This window comes from Anopheles aquasalis, chromosome 3 (genome assembly GCF_943734665.1).
Source record: "Anopheles aquasalis chromosome 3, idAnoAquaMG_Q_19, whole genome shotgun sequence".
Classification (NCBI taxonomy): domain Eukaryota; kingdom Metazoa; phylum Arthropoda; class Insecta; order Diptera; family Culicidae; genus Anopheles; species Anopheles aquasalis.
Genome location: NC_064878.1, coordinates 29,384,096 through 29,406,498, shown reverse-complemented (window position 1 = coordinate 29,406,498; position 22,403 = coordinate 29,384,096). Strand labels below are relative to the sequence as shown.

General features: G+C 45.3%; 1 protein-coding gene and 1 pseudogene across 6 annotated transcripts in view; both read left to right on the top strand.

Moving 5' to 3' along the window:
• The first annotated feature begins 6,695 nt into the window (after positions 1-6,695).
• On the top strand, positions 6,696-10,488 carry LOC126576548 (CD109 antigen-like; annotated as a pseudogene).
• Positions 10,489-13,183: 2,695 nt separating this feature from the next.
• The window catches only part of LOC126575164 (adenylate cyclase type 2), a 28,559-nt gene continuing 19,339 nt past the window's right edge, over positions 13,184-22,403 (top strand). For 2 of the 6 annotated variants that reach the window (XM_050235720.1, XM_050235717.1), the window contains exons 1-2: positions 13,184-13,330; positions 17,250-17,535. In XM_050235720.1, coding sequence (XP_050091677.1) covers positions 17,445-17,535 — 91 coding nt within the window. In that variant the 5' untranslated portion in view covers positions 13,184-13,330; positions 17,250-17,444. The other 4 variants (XM_050235718.1, XM_050235719.1, XM_050235722.1 and 1 more) reach the window with 4 other exon arrangements.

Below are 22,403 nucleotides of genomic sequence, written 5' to 3'. Positions count from 1 at the left end.
GTTCGTTGTTTCGTGAGAGGAGTTCATTAATCATGTTTAAAAGTTCGTTGAATGCCACAATCGTTCATCAATGGGCAGTATTTGGCGTTTCTGTTTGGTCACAATGCAGGGATTGAACCTAGGAAGATACAGTGTTAAGCGATGCAGTTGGGATAACGGCACAGTGCATAGTTTTCATGGAATGATATGCAATTTGCTGAGTGTTTCCGTTTGTTTAACAGCTATATCAATAAATCAATTGAAAATAGTTAGCATTTAAAGATGCATACTAATCGCAGCAATTATGTTCTTGCTGAAGTATAAGTAAACAAGTAAGTTGAGTTTATTATGCGCTGAACCATCTTTTCAATACGATCAAGGCTGAGGTTCAGATACGAATATCTTCTAATCATTGCCTACTACTGATGACAATACTCAGGATCATTGCTATTCTCGACATGTTACGTGAATTGAGAATTATTTCTTTAATTAAAATACGAATTGTTCATTTTCTGTAGTTGCAGAAACGACAGTAGTCATTACAAATGGAATGAAAATATAAAAAAAAATATTAAGCAAAACGTTTTATTATCAATCAATTCTTAAATTGTTGGTCTTTACTTCCAATGCTAATGCAGTGTTCAACTATTGTCCAAAAAGAATGCCCTCAAATAGTGCTGAGCCAAAAAAGTTCTGCACGACCAATAATTACATAATATGAAACAGTTCATTTAACGCACCAAATTCAATTTTCGTGTAGTAAAAAGTGGAAAGTACCCGCGAAGCTATCTGTCTTTTGGCGAAGCTATTAGTTTTCCTCGTAAAACCAGATAAAGAATGGAATGTTTTTGGCACAGCATGGATGAATATATGTTTTTAAAGCGGACCGTTTCTCAGGAGCAAGATAGTCGGCTCTCTCCCTCACTCAATTAGGATCCTTCTAGGCTTCCTTACGCAGACTCACGCAATAGGTAGGATATCGCGCATGCGAAAAGTCGTCTCCTGCTGATAATGACTTCTCTTACCCTGTGTACACACTGCACAGAACCTGGGCGCAGAATCTGCAGGTTTTTATTCTGTGCGTGTTTTCAGAACCGGTCTGAAACCGATACGAACCGCAAGACGAAAATGGCAGATCTTTCCGCCCAGAAATTTTCTGGGCTTAGATACATTATCACCTGATTATGTGCAGTGTGTACACAGGGTTACACATCTGATCGTGTCGTTATTAAAACGGCCGTTTCAAATTTAAAACTAGCAAGCAAATGAATTCAAATGAAAATTTTTCAAGCACACAGTTAGTTCGTCAAGTTTCCCGCTAGACGCTTGATTAAATTTTAAATTTTAAAGGACGTTATTCTGGCGATTCGACCAGCATTACGGGAAGGTGGATTCAAGGGGTTTTCCCTTAATTTTGATCGTTTCTCTCTTATATTGTGTATTCTGTGAAAGTTTCACAAGTATTTGAACATTTAAGAAGTTAAATGTAGTGTTTGTTACTAATCTCCAATTATGTGGTGAGTTTCGTCTTCCTGATTTTAAGGAATAGTGAGTTCCACTGTAATAGTAGGTAATCAAAGTCGGTCCGGGATTAATCGAATGTTTTGCTGTATAGATAAAGAACAACTTTATTTACTAACAGAAATGGTCCGACTCAGCCAACGCTCAACTTTTCAACAATCAGTAAGCATCCCAATGAGCAACTATGTACGTTCTAGATGACGACGAACGTTACATCGGCCTCTTAATTCATGTGACGACGTACGTTACAACGAACTGCTTCGTGCAGAACTTTTGCAGTTCGCCGAACTGTCCTTCGTCCCAAAGATCGTCGGCAAATCGTCAGCCAAAGTTTTCAAGCCAAATGCTTTTATTATAGCATTTGCTATAAAAATTTGAAAAATCCGTTGCAGATTTATGGCATATTTCGTGTATTTTTAAATATTATAGCAAAAAATATTTAAAAATTAACTCACCAAAATGTTCTTTTATTTATTATTCATACAATAAATTTACAAAAAATCATATTAAAATTAAAATTAAATTAAATAAATTACTTAAAAAAAATTGGAATTGATGCTGTTACTGGTGCTGGTGGTTGTTGTCGCGGGTGCTGTCTCCGTAGTTGCGCCCGGCATCGGTGGTATACCCATCATCCTCATCCGTCCTGCGGCAGTCCAGCGTCATCCATCGCCTGCTCAATCTGAACGATCCTGTTCCGGACTCTGCAACTGACGCAGTAGCTGTGGCATCATCGTAACCATCTGCTCCTCCTGCACCAAAAGTAAACCAAACGAAATAATACAAAAATTAAAAATTAAAGATAAAATTAATCCTAGTTCAAACCGCTCACGTACTCGAAGCATAATCAGTGTTTTCCCATTTCCTGTTTCGTTTCTGAATCTACCGTAGATCCAGCAAAATGCCCCGCCCGTAGACACGCGTTTTGCACAGCTGTTCTAGGACGAGCGAATGTGTGTCGAGTCAGAGGGGGCGGTGGATCGATCGGGTGCCTTTTGCGTTTTATCAGTTGTAGCCCATTGATGAGTGATTTCTTTGCCAATGTTTACTGATCTTCTTCTTTTCTTCTGATAGATAAAATTAATCCGCATTCAATCCGCTCACGTATCGTCCGCCAACGCCACCTACTTACCCAGCATTCAAACCTGTAATCAAATAATGTTGATAAAAATGTCCCGGATGATTTATCAAAACCCAACACCTCAACATTATGAAGGCTCACATCATTAATGATCAGGCGGTTCAGACGAAGGCAGACGCCGGGTGACCGGAAGCGACGGAGAAAATGTTAAGCACTCCGCTCTCACCAGCACTTCCGCCGGGTTTTCCACTATCTGCCGTTCCGACGATCGTATTAAACGAATCCCAAATCCGCCACCGGCACCATCCTTTTCATCGCCCAACAAATCGACACCCGACATTCCCGGTTTCTTCGTCACGCGTAGTTTCAGCCCGTACGAACAAAACGAACTGATGATGAACCCTCCCGAGTACTTTCCGGAGTGTGCACCGTATTAGGCCCATCCGCACTCGTAATGTCGTAGATGTCGGCGCTCTTGCCATGGCGTAGCTTCAGAATCCATGCACCTGAATTTGCCTTCAACTGGAAGTAGCGCAGATTTGTCATTACGATCGTATCGACGATGATCGGACGATCCTCGGTACCGAGCGTGATCCGGTAGCACTGTCGAAGCAGTGTCCCCCGAGGAGCAGCTTTCGAGCTCATACTCTGAGTGTACCGGACCATTAATCTCGGATAGCTTGATGTTGTCCAGGCCTTACACTGAACGGACCACTTCGACGAACCAATTTTCAGGGACCTGCAAACAGGTGTACATTAATACTCTTGTACCGGTTGAACAGAATCCGCTTCAGGTACTTACGTTTAAACTCTGTGTCAACAGGGGATTCGCCGGAAGGCCGACAAACTTCGCGATCGGACCAGCCAACCGGCCATCGTTTGTGAAGTGCAATTCTGGATGGAAAACGAATCGCTAAAACCTTCAAATGGGAGGATGTTAATAGCGAATGAATGGATTAGAAAGGAATAGGTTACGTACGTTTTAACCGGCATATCGCTGTGCTTGTCGATCGCACAGAAGAAGATCTTCATCTGACAGTTCACGACATCCCGTAGCAGCATTCTACAATATCGAAGAATGTCTGGTCGGCCTCTTTCGGTGCAAGCTATACTACGGTGTGGCTCTCCTGCACATTGGTCCGTGTAGCGGAATGGATACGAGCTTCATGATCGTGTCGCTCGTCATTGCGGGAGTATCGAAGTTATCCGTCAACGAGGCTTGCTTCAATCCGGCGCGTATCTTTTCCGTGTACTGCAACCCATTGTAGCTGTCCAAAAGTCCATAGTTTCCGTGTCAAAGTATTCTTCCGCTTCGTACGCACCCAGCAACCGTTCATTGGCCATGATCGTACTGTCGGAAGCACACAGCTTCAGCACTCGCTGGCAATATACGCGCAACATTTTCAGATGCATCTGAGTCCCGAACAAAATGCCGAGTACGGAATCGGAAACAGTAACGGTAGCAAGATCGGTACCAGGTTTAGCGGCTTCCAGAGATCGTACGTTGCATCGGCCGCGAGTGTATTTATGCTGGCCCGAACCAGTGCATTTAGATCTTTTTTCAGTTCCGATCGAGCCGCATCGCTACCATCGACGTTGGGCACAAAAGCCACTCTTAAATTGGATGTCGATTTCTAAGGAAAAGAGAAACAACGTTAGGAAGTACGACCCAACAAAAGTACAAAGCTATCAAAGCGACCACACCATCGTTTTCCGCTTTTAGAGGTTAAACCACTTTCGTTACCTTTGAGGACGGTGACTGTTCCTCTACCTGATCGGTGTCGCTCGTTAGTTGCGCCTTGAGGGCCCGCTCAGTGCCCCCGCTTGTGATTAGCTGGTGCTGTTCGTCCGGTTAGACACAAATCATCGCGCATCATCGACTCATCGTCCGTATCCGTGTCTGAGTGGATACGGAACGAACGGGACACCTTACGGAATGGGCACTCCGGGAGCTACGGGGACTGTTCGCCTTCCCGCGATGGTGATGTAAAGCTGCTACTGCTACACCTCCTACACCTTCACTACTCTCGTCGTCACACAAATCAATCGATTGATTACGATAGAACAACACCCATGCAGCAGTATCTCGAGCTGCTGGATGAGTTCGGCCCATGGGGTGCCGATCGTGGTGCACTCGATTTGCTTACGACGATCGAGAAGGAAAAAATCCGCACACCGTGCGAGCGACACTTTCTTCTGCTCTGCATGGTCTCCACGGTGTTGGTTCAGGCCCGCTCGATGGCAGCCGGTGTCTTTTCGCGGTACACTACGGAGATGGAACGCATCCGGCGGTACTCGACACCGAAAGTGCGCCGATTGCTCGAAGTTTTAGCGTGGTTCGGTGAGCATCAGGCACGTCCGAATGATCAGCACACCAGCAATGCATCGACAACGCTTCAGCAACAACAGCAGCAGCAGCAGCAGACAATGTACTGTTTCTGCCGTACGGTCGAGTGTAAAGAACTGGGAAGAGAGTATCACACATTCGGTAGCCGGATCGGTGATGTCGGTGAACGAATCGATCGCTTGGCGAAACAGCTCCACACCGTGCGTCATGCAACCGATCGACTGATGCTAAAACATCGCAATCGGGACGGTGGCTCCAGTGAAATGAATAGTGGTTCCTCTCCCCGGCACCACAGCACAGCCCAACCGCACACCGATGGTCGTCCCGGTAATCTTCGAAGACGACGATGTTTTCCAGGAGCCGGCATCGGTGGTGGTGGTGGTCCACCATGGCTGAATGGAGCTATGGGACACCATCAGAGGGGGCACGATACCAGCAGTGCTGGTGCAACGGAGGCACTATGTGGACTGATCTTTTGCAACGATCGCTCGATCGCACGCATACTGTACGTGCTGCTGTACGAGGTGGCACGCTCCCAGCCCGAGTTCGCCTTTCTAAGTGCTCAGTACACGGTCAATAAGGTGGTGGATCCGCTTACGGATGCCCAGCATGCCGCGCTCGAGCACCGGAAGCAGGAGGAAGTGTTAAAGCGCTTCCGAATGCACGACTGCAACACAAAATCAATCGATTGATTACGATAGAACAACACCCATGGTGATGATTGGCAGTACTTACGGCGTCATCAGATCTTAGCGTGCTGCGGTTCTACAAGCCTCTTGCACTTTCTGAGTTTTCTTTTCCAACGGGAACGCTGACGAGAGTGTAGTTTGATCTTGTACCTCACGGAAATGTTAAAATGATAAGAATATCACTCTTTTTACTGCGATTTACTTTTCACATCACATAGCTCACTACGATCAACAGGAACGATCATGTCGTTTGTTGAATGACCTTTCGGTATGGTGAATAGGCGTGCCAGGTGGTGAAAATGCTTGCCATAAATTTTAGCAAAGTTCACGTTCAAATGGCGATTTTGAAGCTTCAACCGCCGAAACGAATACGATGGGAGCTATCTCGTACGCTGGCCTCCGATTTGCCTCCGACGTGCACCAGGATCGCCACATAGGTGTCGATGCAAAAGCTCGTGGCTCCTTGGGATTGCAGTCGTCGACACAATCATCAGCAAAGAGCTCATAGGAATTTTTGGTACATGAATCATAGCATGCAGACCATAATTTGTTCTCCGATTTCAACAGCGGCGAACTGCATGCTTGGGAGCTATTCAACTTCTCTAATCAAAGTGCACAATGGTTTGTTGCCATTCCACAACACGTTCGTTGATTTTACTTTGTACAGTTTACGTTTCAATATTCCCGGTTTCGAAGCCAAGCCTGACGAAGTTGTGAAGAATGCAAAATTGATTTGCCTCAGTCCATAAGAATATGGCAATTGCGACGCACGCATAGAAAGCACGGAACAAAAATGCAGTTGGTGATGAAATTGTGTGTGTTATTTGCCCTGCTGTGCATTTATCCAGGAGCTACGTATGTAGAACATTCGGAGCAATCGTTCTTGTTATCTAAAGTGCATTTTCAATTGCACAGCATACTGATCCTCGGGCCCAGGATTATTCGAAGAAATCAAGATTACAAGGTTGTGATCAGTAACATTCTCGGTGAATCTAACAACGACTGTTGGTTAAACGTACGTATAGAACGATCCATGCACGCGTATAGATCCATTGTGCTCCAGCAAACTGTGAAAGTCATGGCAGACTCCAACAAGACGATAACATTTAAAGTGAGATTTAATTTTTAACAGGTGAATTCTTCGCAATATACACAGTTTATGATTGATTATTTTTCAGATTCCAAACAACATAACAGATGGAGATTACAAGATTGTAATTGACGGAAAACAACCTTCTACTAGCCCTGTCGATAACATTCATAAGAAAGCACAGCTTTTCTACGGCGACCATCTCGAGAAACCTGTAGGATTGATTCAATTGAACAAACCTGTCATTACACCTGGCGAATCGCTGAAATTTCGTGTAATCCTACTCAATATCGATCTAAAGTTAGCTATGTCACATAAAACATCAGTTTCCGTATACGTATCCGATCCGAATCATGTGGTGATACAACACTGGTACAATGTCAGTCTGTACAATGGAATCTTTGAAAACGAAATAACGATACCTACCATACCGATACTGGGTACATACGAAGTTCGAGCAATGGCTAATGACCGTTTTATGGAATCGAAAGCATTCGAAGTGAAGAACTATGACATGTATTCGATTGATTTGAATATCTATCCCACGGTTGTACCATTTCGATGGCATCAGTGTCTCAATCTAACGATAGATGCTAAAAATAATCTGGGTAAACCTGTCAGGGGCAATTTGACCATCTTTCCCGTGAGAACAACCTTCGAAGAATACTTAACAACTAAAACATACACGAAGAATGTGAATGGAGTACAGCAAATTCTTATACCTTTTAAGCATAGGTTGAAAATTGGTCGGAATGTATTGATTCTGAATGTCACCTTTATTGAGCACTTCACAAGTAACGGATGCGACATAGTGCGGTATAATTGCTTTCATTTCAAAACTGAGTGATGCCTTTTATTTAATCTTTTCAGATCGAATTATTAGCAAAGAGCAGGATATAAAGGTGTACGGTTCTAAATACAAAGTAAGGCTACATAATAACACACTCAAGTATTTACCCGGATCGCCATTCACCACCACAATGACGGTCGTGTATCAAACCGATGAACTTGCAAAAAATGTTACCCTGCTTGTTGAGCTTAAAGGGTTGAATAAATTATATCGACAAAAATGCACAAGTAATATGAATGGACAGATTAAATTCGCAATGGACACGAACAAATCAATGGAACTCTATCACTTAAAAGTGAGTCTTTTAGCATATACGTGGATATAAGAAAATTTAATGTTGAACCTCTTAATGACAGGTGTATCATGGCGTTTATCAGCTCGTATCTGTATCGATTGAGGACGTCTATAGTGCTCATGTTCTCACAGATGAGTATATCAAAGTAGAACTGCTCACACGGTACACTTGCATCGATACAAATCCAATTCTTTGATGTTGATTTATTTCTATTTATTGTCTTATCGCTGCAGAGTCAAATTTAACCGCAACTTAAGGTTATTAGTCACGTGCTCGGATAACATGAACATTCTTCTGTACTTTGTAGTCTCCAAAGGAAATTTGGTTGAGTTTGGTTCTTTTGGACCAAATCAAATGAGCAGATACTCTTTCGAAATTATGATGTCTGATGAGCTTATCCCTCGAGCAAAAGTTATAGTCTTCACTGTTGTGCGCGAATCGTTGATACATGGCGCGGTGGAATTATCTATCAACGAATTTGGTAACCCTGTAAAGAAGAAACATACATATCATAAGAAGCAACCCATTGAAATGCCGTATCTATTTCAAACTTTGAAATAAAATTGCAGCTCGAGATAAAAATTGAGGAAAATATTGGCGAAGATGGTGTTGATCCCGGGGACGAAATTGAGTTAGCGATCCGGGGTCGTCCAGGAGCGTTCGTGTTATTGACGGCCTATGACCAACGATTGATGCAGCACAGCGAAGATCACGATATCTTTTTTGCAGATATTTGGAAATTGGTTGATACACCTTATGATCGCCATACGCTTTTACCATACAGTTTCATAGATGTAAGTGTATTTCAATCGTTTTATGCAAAACTGTCCGGAAGAATTTAGACGTTTAAGATACATTTTTACCTCGATCAAAAATGATCTCACAGGAACTTGGAATATTTGCTGTGGTTACTGATGATACAATTATGATAACAGGCAAGTGCAAACGTTGTAGCAGTACCAATATGTTTTGTGTTTAAAAATAATCTTTCTTTTAGATTTTTTTGAGTATGACGCACGTGGAATCTATCCAAACGACCCCCGCTACGGTATGCCTGGTCCCTACAGAACCGAATTTTGGGAGTCGTGGTTGTGGCAGAATCTGACCATACCTTCATCGGGAAGGTACGCACTTGAAGTAACAGTGCCTCATTCAATAACCTCTTGGTACATAACTGGGATTACAATCGATCCAAAATACGGTTTGGGCGTCGTTAAGAAACCGATCACGTTCTCGACAGTCAAAATCTTCTTCATTTTGGACCACCTACCACACTCGATCACACGTGGCGAGACGGTATCGCTGCATTTCACTCTGTTCAGCTCAATAGGAGAAGCGTTTAAGGCCAATGTGACGATGTTCAACGCAAAGAATCAAATTCAGTTTACCGATGGTCCATCAGGAGGTATGTAAGCCGTATATGTAATTCACCTATCACATTTTATTTAATGATTTTTTCTCATTTTGCAAATTAAGATGCGAAAGAGACCAAAATTGTGCCCATTCCACCGAACTCTGATGCACCTGTCTCTTTTCTAATAAAAGCAATGAAGCTAGGAGAGTTGGAGATCCGGGTAAATGCATCGATCATGCAAGGCGTAATCTCGGATAGCTTCAAGAAAATCATCATAGTAATTCCGGAAGACATGAAGGTAGTTAGGACAGAACGAATACATTTCGATCGTGATACTCCCTCAAACCAATCGTTCGACATACCAATTTTGATTGACAAGAAAGCAGAGGAGGAGTTCGTACCAGTTGACTTAATTATTTATCGTGAGTGGTCGCAATATGTTGCACTTTGATTGTTAAATAACTAATTTTACTATCACAATGGTAAGTTTTACTATAATAATATTTTAATTTCCAGCGGATCAGCAATCTTTGAAGGTTCTTCAAAACAATTATAATGTGTCAATCCATTACAAGGGTTTTGACAAATCGATCCATATAAATTCGGAATTCAACGAGAACATCACGATTAAATCCATTCCGGGGTTTGTCAGGATATTAACTGTGATCGTCACTGGTTCCAGGTCTGGTGTGATTCAGATCAACTGGCAATACCGTCTGAATCTAATACACTTTATGTCCAGTTTTGACCTACAAATGGTCAAGCTACCGAGTCCCTCTAAGTGGATGAAGGAGCTTTATATCTGCTTTCGCTTCATCCCGGAGGATAGGTATGATTATTCAAATAGTGCGCTTGTGGAAGTGAGCATACCAATAGGTTACGCGATCGATAGCCACAATGTAGTTGAGGAAACAACTATCAATCCCATCAGTGTAAGCATTCGTTGTGGGCTGACTAACTGGTACTATCATACGATTAAATATCCAATTAAATTATTTTTAAACTTGCAGAAAATCGAGACACTACACGGTGGAATAACGGTGATGATACACTACAATCATATCGGGAACGAGACGAATTGCTTAAGCGTTTTCGCGTACAGAAGATATAAAATGCGAGAGAGGCATCCCTCATACATCAAGGTGCAAGATACTCAACGCCCAGGTAATAACAAATTATCCGTAATAACGTAAAGAGCCGTTTTGTTTAAAAATAATCAATATTTGTTCTGCTCCGAATTTCTGTAGAGTTAAATGCGATAAAGACGTTCGATTTCCATTAGCCAAAGGTCAAACATGCTTACGGGATCTGTGCATACAATTGCAATGCAAATAATTATAAATAAAAAATTAATATATTTTGTTTAAAGTTCGTTATTACAAAGCTCGTATTGTTAGCAAACGAATATTCATCTTCATGCAGGGCTATAACTGGACTGGACTGGATTCACGAGGATAACTTAGCGAAAAAGTAGTGTAGCATAACTTTTGCAAACCCCAATTTATTATAAGAAAAATAAATTGATTTTCAATTTCAATTACAATCGTTTCCTTCTTCTAACGACTGCTCCCAACTCGAACACCAGTTAACATTGAATGAAATAAGTTTAAATAGTCCACTCATTGTCGATCCACCTTGCATACATTCTTCTTCACAGTTTTCCATTTCAATTGTTAATGTTCTATTTTATCGAACATAAGCAACACTTTTTCTTTCGCATTATCTAGATAAAGACACCCACTGAAATATATTAAAATCTACCAGGATGAATACCTTTTTTCTTTGTAAAGAACAACATGTTAAAAAGTAAGTGAGTACTCTTGCTCCATGTTACTCTAAGGATTGCAAGCAGTCAAATGTACCAAATGTATCCGACTGCATCGCAATCTCAATCTTTTTTGTTGCAATAGTTCTGTATTCGTTATTTTTTTATTCGATATGATAAAGCATAATGTAATAAAACTCATAAACACATACTGCTACGTTTATTTTTCTACAGCTTTCATAGAAAGACGTATTTTATTCTTTTTCAGGTTATTAAACATTCTTGTTTGGTTCATTCCCCACTGAGTTTCGGCTTTCAACCCTTATCGCAAGGTCGCTCCCAAAATCAAACGCATGTGTCAGCGAAATTGCAAAATCAATTACAACAAAACATCCTTTTGTCCTCCGAAAGGCAGGAGGCCACAGGAGGCAGAAGTCCGTGCAGAGCAGGAGCAGAGCGTTATGCATGGCGAGTGGAAGAGTTGGGGGATGTATCAAGCCGTAAAAAAGAATAATTAGATTAAAAAGGTACGACAACCGGTGGCCAGGGTCAGGGCAACCTGCACCACCGCCGAGTTTGGCATATTATTGATGCTCCACGTGCTCTCGTGTGTTGGCAAATCGTATAGAGGGAAAATTGAATAATTGTGAACTCAACCATTCCGGTTCAAACGGTTCACGCACGCATGCTGGCAAGCAGGAACTTTATATTTAGTGTAATTAATTAAATTCCAACTCGGATGAGTGCCGTTGTAACACTCGTGAAATAGAAACTATGCTAAAGGGTAAAAGTAATAATTCAAAGAGTGAAAACTGCGCCATTGTAGGGTGCTTTTGATGCTTGGCACCATTTATAATTGTTTGAAATACCCCAGGACCCAGGGGAACATGCTGTTGGTACAAAAGATCGAACGTCATTAGCCAGCTTTGTAAGCAACAACAGATTGAAACAACCTTGCTCTGTAACTGGCGCTACAATCACGCTTATATTGATTAGCAGACCACCACATGAACCACAACCCCAGCGTATAATTGATTAGCAACGCAATGATCAAGCGAGGCGAGACGAGCGCCAAAGATGCCGATGGTGCAGCGCGCAATCAGCAAAACAAAAACAGCCACTGCCAGAAGTGTGAGTTGTTTTCTTGTCTCATCTCCCAGACCACCTCCCAAGGAAGACCACAAAAACTCGTACTAAATTCAATTTGCTCCTTTTGCCATAGCAGGTGCAGCACAGTACGCGCATCTCCAAGCGCCAATGGACTTCCTACGCGATGATCATCTGCTATCCCGTCCCCAATCGCAATGCAGATCTTAATCTTAACCAGCGAACAAGCGACAGAGAAGCGCCATATTTCATTTCCCGTCGGTCGGTCAATAAATTGGCAAAGATGTCACTAGACATAACCGGCCGGATGGCGTGGATCCTTTGACAATCAGTGGCAGCTGTTCGCGTTTATCAACTAACGCACCCCGTCAAAAAGAAGGTCCCGGGGATGGTGTGCATATCTCCGGCTGCGAAATTACTTCGCTAAATTCGCCACAAACTGTACACGAGTGTGTTAGTGCGTTCGACAGCAATTTTCGGAGCAGTTTACTCAAATCCTTATCTTCAACACAACACAGTTTGCTGGACGCTTGTTGTTGGTGCCGCTTGTCGTCATCGTAGCGATAATGCCCGTTGAAGGCCACCGTGGTGCGAGTGGTGGCGATGGAGGCCCGATCGGAAGTGGTTGCATGCATGCGAAGCAAACTGTTTGGCTAAGTGAGATCACGCGACGAAGGTGTTGGGACAATGCATGCCAAAAATCAGACCAACCTTACCCGTGACTTCTTTATTCGAATGTAAAGCAATATCGGTGAAAATGATGAAAGTTAAATATGTTTGTACTTTATTTTTGAATTTTGTTTAAGAAGGTAGAATTCTCACAACACAAAGTGATCTGAACATTATTAGTCGAAGAAATCAACTAGATTTCCACTTGGTGAGTGTTTTAGAAAATAGTAAATGTCAAATGTCAAACTACTAATCGTGCACCGTGTACCTCACCCACGGTACCGCACTGTACGCTAATCTCACACTTACCAGAACGTTGAGCTGAGCAGCTACCGCATGCGCATTGCTATCGGACGCGTGCTCGTATGTGGTGCTGCTGTTGCTGCTCAATGATGAACACTGTCTGCTGCCGGCTGCTGCTGCTGCTGCTGCTGGTGCTGCCGCTGAGTGTCGCAGTTCATTGAAGCCGCCCCGGTTAGTAGTCCGTAAGTTCGCGGCCGGTTCGGAGATTCGCTGCCATCTACGGTCACGAGCCGCCCCCTGGTCGTCGCCAACGCCGGATGCCAACTCGTGTGTGCTGCAGGTGAATCGTCAATCCGTGATCGCGATCTACACAAAACGGCTCTTACGCTAACTGTGCTGCATCTCTATCGGCGGAATTATTAATCTGTTTTTTTTTTTATTTCGGGGTTGCCAATACACGCTTGCTGAGGTGATACTCCTGTGACGCGCAACCCAAAATTACTCGTCTCCCGATCGCGATCCGCCATTTGAAGCTGGTTGTTTAGATTATAAGTTCGCGACGTCCTCCCTGGATCGTAATCCAGTGTGAAGTGTTTTATGATGGTGTTTGGTTCTCGTGCACGATTGGATACGGTTTTTGGCGCAATCGATGTATTCGTCGTGTTTCCGGCTTTGATTCAAGACGTTTGAAATGCATCCCCTTCAAAGGTGTACTACTCGAAGGGCCCAACGGCAACGTACAGTGTTGTGGGATTTATGGCCACATTTTCAACATCCACTCGACGATTCCGCCCGCGATACTCGTGAAGAGGGGCGGTCCGGATCAATACGTTATGACAATGTCGCGCGTGAGATTAGCGACCATTTTCTGGACGTTTGATTGCCTTCGCTGACTTGCCACTCGTTCGCTACACGGCCTTGAAATGTCGCTTTAAACAAACTACAAGATAGTCAACTGACTCACAACGAACGCAACGAAATCAGTGACCGCAGAGTGTACAACCATCCGGCCGATCCGTCGCGCTCGTGACGATAATAATGTATTTTTGTACCACCCAAGTGGATCGCGACATAGTTTATCGGCACATTAGCGTTCATGTTTTGCCGGTACGATTTCCGCACCGGCCAGCCTTGGCTGCGGCGAGAGCGCTCGCTCGCCTCTATGCGCCAACACGCCCATAACAAACCAGCGTTGTCGTTACGTCGGTTCGCGAATATCAAAATTAAAATAAATATCACCAGCCAGCCAGTCAGCCAGCCAGCCAACGAGTCCCCCGGCAACTCTACCTCTCTCTGGCCACCAAGCGAATGTTCCATGATGCGAACTCGCGCTCGCGTCTCTAAATACGTTACCGATCTGCTACACAACGGTGTAGGGGAGGGGACAAATTTGGTGTTCTGTTCATGGCGGTTTATTTTAATGATGATGATTGCTAACCGGGCTGACCGGGCGGACCTGGTCAGCTGCTGTTGCTGCTGCTGCTGCTCGGTCCGTTGGCACCAACGGCGAGTAAAGAAATATGAAAATTATTAATCTCTCGGCCGTTAAGTGAGTTGTGGTGGCGGTGGCGGCATGTCGGTCTTTGTGGTCTCGTGTGCTGTGAAGCTGATGGGACACACTGTGTGTGCAAGGTGCAACGAAATGAATGACCAACACAAGAGCTCGACGTTTCGACCACAAAAACCGCAAACCGTGCGGATCGTCATGGCGGATTGTCTGGTGCGATCGGACGCAGTGTAAAGTAGTCTGGCTACGATAGCAATTTTACGTTTGAAAACTATCAAAAAGAGTTTACAAGAAACATGTTATCGTAGTCGTACCTCTTGTGGTAAAGAAAACTTTCTTTCAGTCACAAATCGCTCCTCTCAAGTTTTGTTGGAATAATTCGTTGGAAAAAGCTGCCAAAGAACTTGAAAAAGTGATGTGTTTGAGTTTCGTAACTCGCCAAATCACAGCCAATCAGAGTTTCACAACTAAGAAAGACGCTATCGTGGCTCAGCCGCTTAACAACACATGTACGCGATCACTCGTTTGATCGCTCGTACGCACGCACGCGAAACCCGCAATCTCACCACTCCAAAAAAAAAAAAGGATGGAAGATTCCCCACAGAACAGAAAGCTAGACGACCTTCGTTGTCCACGTTGTTAGCACTGGTTTGAAAGCACAGCGGAACGCAGACGCTCGCGATCATCGAACAGCTGGCCGCGGCCAGTTAATCGTTCATAAAACCCAGCGATCGCAACAGTATGCTCAACGCGCTCGGCAAACGGAAATGTTTATGATAAACGGAGCGCGATAGAATGCCTTTGGCCACGGTGTGTATGCGTGCCCGTGCTCGCGCTCGGAATGCGTAACCGTGCCGCGTGCCGCGACGCCGACGACGACGACGACGCTTGTTACCATTTATAGAACGCACGACGGTGACGTCGGTTGTGCAGACCCCTGGGGGGTGGCCAGAGTGTCCAGAGATGAGGGAATGAGGCGGTTGGGATGTTTGCTAGCAGAGCGGTGGTTTGCGTTTACGCTGGCCGTGTTTACACATTTCCCGGCTTGCGCCTGGCGATGATCTGTGGACCTTGTACGTGGTGAGGTGCGTGAGAGTTTGTTTGTTTTGTTTTTGTTGAAGTTGTAGCGGGCCCCACATTTTGACAACAGCGTCATTTCCGTGCGGTTATTGGTTTAGCGTTGGGCTCTGCAGGTGAAGCATTTCATTACCAGATCATACATTGCGTAATGTAGATCATTTTGCATGGAAAACGATCATTAGTTTGACATAACGCCATCCATAAAACCTCAAAAACCAATGATGGCATCATCATCATCATGTGCATGATGCCGTACGGTCTGATAAGTGTTTGCGAAAAAGAAATTCCCCTTTTTTGCGCCAAAAAAAGATTCTCGATGAAAGTGAAATGAGAAATGAGTGTCCAAACAATCCATCGCCGTTCTTTCTCTCCCATCCATCGACAACACATCATCAGAGCGCGCTTATCAGAGTCCAGCTAAATCCCGTCGAGTGGCGTCTATTTTCGTGGATGGCCACCATTTGAACGATGGCCATACTCGCTTATGATCGATACAGCTTCACTCCAGGGCCAGGGCCTTCCACAAGGGATTATGACCGTGGTCTGGCCGTGGACGATTGAGAAGGTTTTTAGCATAAATCTAAATCACTCCCGGTAGCCTCCCCTTCGCGCACCCGTAATGCTGGTCTAGCGGAAAATTCATGGTCTATCGGAGTAATCCGCTTCTCTGGGAGGTTTTTTTTTTTCTCCCCGGACCGGATCCCGGACCGGAGAGATATTTTAGTGGGCCAATAGCCCAATGGTCGACGGGTTTGGCCTTAAGGACCGTCATTAATACGCTATAGCAGACCGGAAGCATCGGTCCACTGGGGTTCCTTTGGGGTTGGTTGATGACGGCGGCTTTCTTCCGATACCTTCGAACAGGATTAGCGTGTCTCACGGAAACGGCCGTTTATGCCGCACAACTTCAACTGCTCTCCATTGTGCCAGTGTGTTTTGTAGCTCATTCGGGCCACTTTTTGTACATCGTTCATTAATATTAAACGATCCTAATGGATTATGGAGCTAATATATCTTCATCTCTGTGCTGAGTTAGGCAATCTTTGTTGCGGTAATTTGGTAGTTCATTACGCTTTGAAACATCATTTCTGCACCTCACAAAACGGTACCTGACCACTACAAACACTGTTCCCTACAGGGTGCCTACTACCGAACGGCTCAAACCCTCCCCCAAGCACTACACATACGGTCGTACTTATCAGCTTGCGTTGGCTAATCTTATCGACGGTTTTGATAAATTAAAACTACGCCCGCAATGATTGGCATCGTTGAGACGCTTCAATTTCGGCTAGACGGTTACTACCTGTTGCTCCAGGCGGTTGCGACTCGCGAACTTTGAACACGCTGACCGATAAACGACGGAATACACCTGACCGCGTAGCACCGGCAGATAAAGGGTGTGCAATGCGGAATTGCTAATCAGCTGGCCCTTTCTTATCTTCTGCACGTCTGAAAACGTATCGTGTGGTGTATGGGGGTTGGACGTTTACTTCCGAAACATCATCGGGTGTGATTCTTCATGAAAACGAAACTGTGAGTTGAAGGGAAGTGAAGTTTGAAGTGGCGGTAGCGAGCGAGTTGGTTCGATTTGGTTCGGATAAATGTTGAGTGATACAAAATATAGGAGCTGGATACAAAGTTGAGCTGTTAAATTAATAAATAATTTTACTAGCATCAAGTGAAAACATCGTGTGCGATCTTGAAATGTTCTCTGTTGCCAGTTGCTTCCACCGGTGCCATGTGTAAAGTTTGCGCAATTTGTAACGACCACTGGTGTAGAGTGTTTTTGGAAAAGTGTTTTCCGGTTGGCAAAGTGCTGTAATTTGTTAAATCGAAAAGACGCGCGCCCTATAATACCATATCAGTGATGCTGTACGAGCTGAGCAGACCAACAACGATGGCGTTCGACGGTTACTCGCGCGAGATGCAGGAACGAATCGAGGACGATATTTTATCTGGTAAGAGATTCCAAAGTATACTACGTAATGAGGGGCTACAGTTAATTCGGGTCCAAAAAAGGCTCACTTTAAGCGATTATTTGCGAAGAAGCCATGCAACTTACATTTTTCAAATCAATATCATATTGAACTATAACTTTTCTAGAATATTTAGTTGTATCTTATGGGAGATTCATTAAAAACTTCATCTATGGCATCAAATTGATGAAGGTGCGTTTGCGAAAATGTTTTTTAATTCGGTGCCCATTGTAGTCGCGGGCTGGATCATTTGAAATATACAAAGCGACATTAAACGCATAGATTATAAGTTTACTCGGGAAGCCCCATCGAGTGTTTGATGATATTTAAATTTTTCAACTTTCAGTAGATTTTTGAAGTTGTAGAAGTGGTGAATTTTCCGATTTTGCCTAAAAACACGATTTTTTGTAATTGTTTTTCAAAAAAGTGGCAACATTATTAATGAAAACTCGACGGGGCTACCTAGAAAAAAGTGTACAGATAATGTGTTCAAAATTTAAAGCTGCTGTATGCTTTTATGATACGATGTGCACCGATTTTTAAATAGTTGGATTTGGGAAACGCGTTTCAAAGTTGCCAGCTACATGGAACCCTGTTTGAAGCGTCGATTTTCAAAAATCAATATATTTGTCAGTTTCTCTTCGATCGATCCAAAAATTTTACACAATATTCTTGAAATGATCAGCAACCATGGAAACATGTTAAAAATAATGTTTATAAACATTTATATACATATATGTGAGTAATAAAAATTAAATACCTTAGGGGGGCTGAGATGAATAAAGTTTGGTTTCAAAGAGTTATTCAAACAGTATCTGAAGCATTGTTTTAGCGCGTTCTTTTCGCTTACGATAAGGCGTCAGATCAACATCTGATCAGTACTTGCAAGGTCTCTCGGCCGCTACCACTAGATCACTGGAGTAAAACAAACTTCTCTACCCGAACTTCATTTTGCAACAATGGAAGTGGGCCATTTTAAATTTGCATAAATCAATTGCCTCATAAATAAAGTCATTACACTAATGGACGATCCGGGCTCGCCAGTATACCGGGGAGGGGCCAGCCAGACAACAGAAGTAACACCACGGCCACCAAACCAGCAGCTGGCGAGCCGTTAAAACCCAATTGCTCCCCTTCAACTCTATCACTCGGCGCCTGTGCCTGGGTGTGTATGAAGAGGAGAGAAACTTGATTATGTCACAAGGACGCCACCCTGGTCGCGAAAGTTGATAACAAAAGGCACCGGCAGGCACAGTAACAAAACGTGTGCCTGACCCGCGCGTATCTACCTTCCCTCGCTGTCCCCTCCAAAAACTTCCACGCTCAACGGAGGCAATACATAGCGAATGCAGCGAGTGCACCGAAGAGCATCCGACGGAGTGCTCGCAAATGCTCTCTTAGGATCACCTTTGGCGGCACTGATTCAATTTGCCGTGCAGGAGGTGCACGAAGGTGGCTGCCCCAGCGACCGGGAGACCTCTAACTGATGCTGGAAAGAAAAAGAAAAGAAAGATGGCGTAGCTCACCGAATGATGATGATGCAACACCATCGCTTCATCGCCGGATCCGGATGCGCGGCATTATTGGCAAACGGTGCCTTTAGCTTTCGCACCAGCCGACTATCCCGGCCCAGACACAGACACACAGCTGACACGATGCTGAGCGTGTTGGCGCTCATTTGCATAGATAAGGCTAATTAGCTGCCGGTTGCTGATTATGATGGATGGAATGGGGTTGGGAATGGGAAAGGGAAAGAGTTTGCGAACGTGCAAACGACTCCAGCATCTCCGGGTATATGCTCTCATGTTAAGTGTCGCAACACACGATGCTAATTTTCCATTCCCTGATAAAAAAGGGCCGACAACGCAGGTTACTGTGGAGTCACAAAAGGGGGTGGCCAAGAAGCGAGGATACGACGTAATGTCCTAAATGCATATTATTATGCTGATGTAATTTCTCGTCTGCTTCCATCACTTTTCAAAACAACGAGCCAGCCAGCCAGCAAGTTTGCAAGTGCAGGTTAAAGAAAATCAAAAGTTCAGATTGTTATGAAACAACAGCTTTTTCCCGCGCCCAACATCCTTCTCGGGTCGGCAGGTCCGGGGGCTCCACAACAGCAGGAGATCCTTGGCGGGGACTCATTAGGTTGCCGCGAACGAACGAGTTGGCGAACAACCCTCAGCTCACCCAACCGGTGTTGGGTTATGGTTTTCGTTTGTCTTTCATCACAAAGCTCAGCCAGCGCCGGTGCCACCGCCAAGATGTGATGATGGTTGCGAGAATTTGTAATCAAGAATATGGTCGCGCCACCGCAGTTTGGGCTGTGTGACTTTTGTGGCAACCTCCAGGACATGTGCCTGAAATGAAATGAGGACATGTGCCTGAAGGAAAACGGGCCAGCTCGCCCCGGTTAATTGCTAAACTGCGCATTGCCGCAAAGCTATTAACTCGTTTCACCGAAAACCCCAACGGTGGAGCCACCATTCATTTGCTAAATGAGCGGCACGAAAGCAAATAATGAACCCGTAACCTCACTTTTCGCGTGCCCGTAAATCAAGATCCAGCACGCCGACCGAGAGGTGCAGAGAATAGCTTCTTTTAAGTGTCGTTCCGTAATAGCGTCACAGTTAGTGACGAATCGGGTTGCTACTAACACCATGAGCGCTCGCTGCGCAACTACTCGCATACAGCAACAAGTATCTTTTTTGCATCTCGCTGCTCCCAACGGCCAGCAACGTCAGTCAGCCCTTTTTGGAGCCGACAGACAACAAAAAGACAGTTCACAGCTGAACGTTCGGTATTGATCGGCTTCGGTGTCGAGTGGAGTCGAGTGCCGGGAGCGGACACAAAACTGTGAATGAAACCTATCAACGTCACGCTGACCCTGGCCTACAGAACGGCCGACGTGGTGTAGCCCCGTGCCGGTGGCCCCAACCCGGTGGACTACCCGCGGAGCGAGAGAGCGCGCGACGAGCGTGACGTAGCCACGTTGCAAGTGGAGCAACGTTCAAGGCGATTTTCCCCCCCCCCCCGGCCCAACGGCAGGTCGTTTGTTTATCCTTTCGTTTAAAAACCGGAACCGGGGCCACACGGAACCATGGCAGCGACAACCAACGACCACTTCCACCACGTCAACGCACACCAGCGACCAGCGGTACTCCGTGCTCACAGCACGTGTTTTGGGGTTTTCGAGGCCTTTTTTTTTTGTTGCATTCCAACTCGGAGTGCCCTCTCCCTTCGGTTCTCTAGGGCCACCTTCACCTCAAACCCAAGACCACAACTATCTGGCGGGTGTTTTGGTTACGGCGTGGCGTAGGTTGACTCCCGGCAACCGACCGGACGGTGCGCTTCGCCTACTGCGCAAGCGAACTTGTTGCGACGACCGAACCGAGCGACGCCGACGACGAGTCTCGCCAGCGGAGTCCTCGTGTTGGAGCCACACCGCGCGGGGGTACCCACGGTACGTCTTCTCTCCGTTGGCCCTTGGCTCACGGTCTCGGGTACCCTTCACTCGTGCTGCTGTCTCGGCATTTCGGTTTCGGGCATTGAAGCGGATGCTTTCCCTACTTGGTGGTGCGCCGGTTCAGTTGGTGTCCGGTTGCCTTTCGATGCGGTGGTGTGTTTTTGGTGTTTGTGGTGACCAGCTCAGTCTCCTTGACCGGAAGTCGCGTGTGCCAAACGGTATCAGTGTCGCTAACACCTAGAGGTGCATTTCATTCGCTATACGCTTAGCGTCCACAAACGATTGTCGAATGAAGGTGGCGCAGTCTCATAATAAGCTGAGCATCAAGTAGCTCCAAGTTCGTGACAAAGTGTTCTAGTGCTGGAGGGTACCAACGGGAGCGGGAGCAGCCGCCTCACATTCCAACGACACTTCGTGGTGTTAATGTGTATCACGTGCAGCTGCTACAGCTGCCTGTTGTTGCTTCGTCGAGTCTTTAACTGTCACCTGCTGCACCACGGTCGGTGGTACGGCCAGCAAGCAAGCAAGCAGACCAGTAAACTGTCCGGACAGTTGCTAGTCTCGTTCGCTGGCAACCAACAGGCTCGGAAGTCATCACCAACTACCGAGTAGAGCTAGATCACCGGACAAACTGGTGCACTGGTAACGACTCCGGCTGTCCGGCGAGCCAGTCGGCTGCCCTTCAGCACGGGAGACATGGCATTTTTCTTGATTGCTTCACTCCATGCCTAAGTGGGTATTTATAGCCAACGTTTACTCTCGTGGTGTCACCAGTCCGTCCACCGAAAGAGCCGGTGCGCGGATCGCGCCGACGGGTGTGAGGTGGCACAATTGAACGACTAGCGGCGGATGCAAATGAACCGTCGATGATTGACGCGACTGACGCTGTCCGGGATGGACGTTCGTTAAGAACTTCCTTATCTACTCGGTGCAGAGTGTGTGGCGCTCGAAATCATTCAATAAAAACAGTTTAGTCAATAGTTTAAACGAAGGGTCATCCCTTAGTCCGGTATAATGAATAGGAAGCGCGTCGGTGGTGAGATCACGATTCTGCGAGGACGGCAAGTCTGGTTCGTGAGTGCACTGTATCGTGACAATTGGCATCGCCAATCAGCGACGGTTTGATAGGTGAAAAGTGAATAATTGCCTCTCGGTTGGCCGATTGGTGAGATGTTTGTTAACAGCTTCGTGCTGATGGGACAATTATGGGCGATGAATAACAATTACCGTGTCATCGGGCGGGCAGAGTGACGTGTTGACCCTATCGAAACTTAATCGGCTCAATCGGTATGCCAATTGCGATTGGCTGCGAGATGACCACTCGGTACCGGTACGACGTAATCCTGTATTGATCCAATCAAAACCAATGCCCTCTGGGGATGAGTGT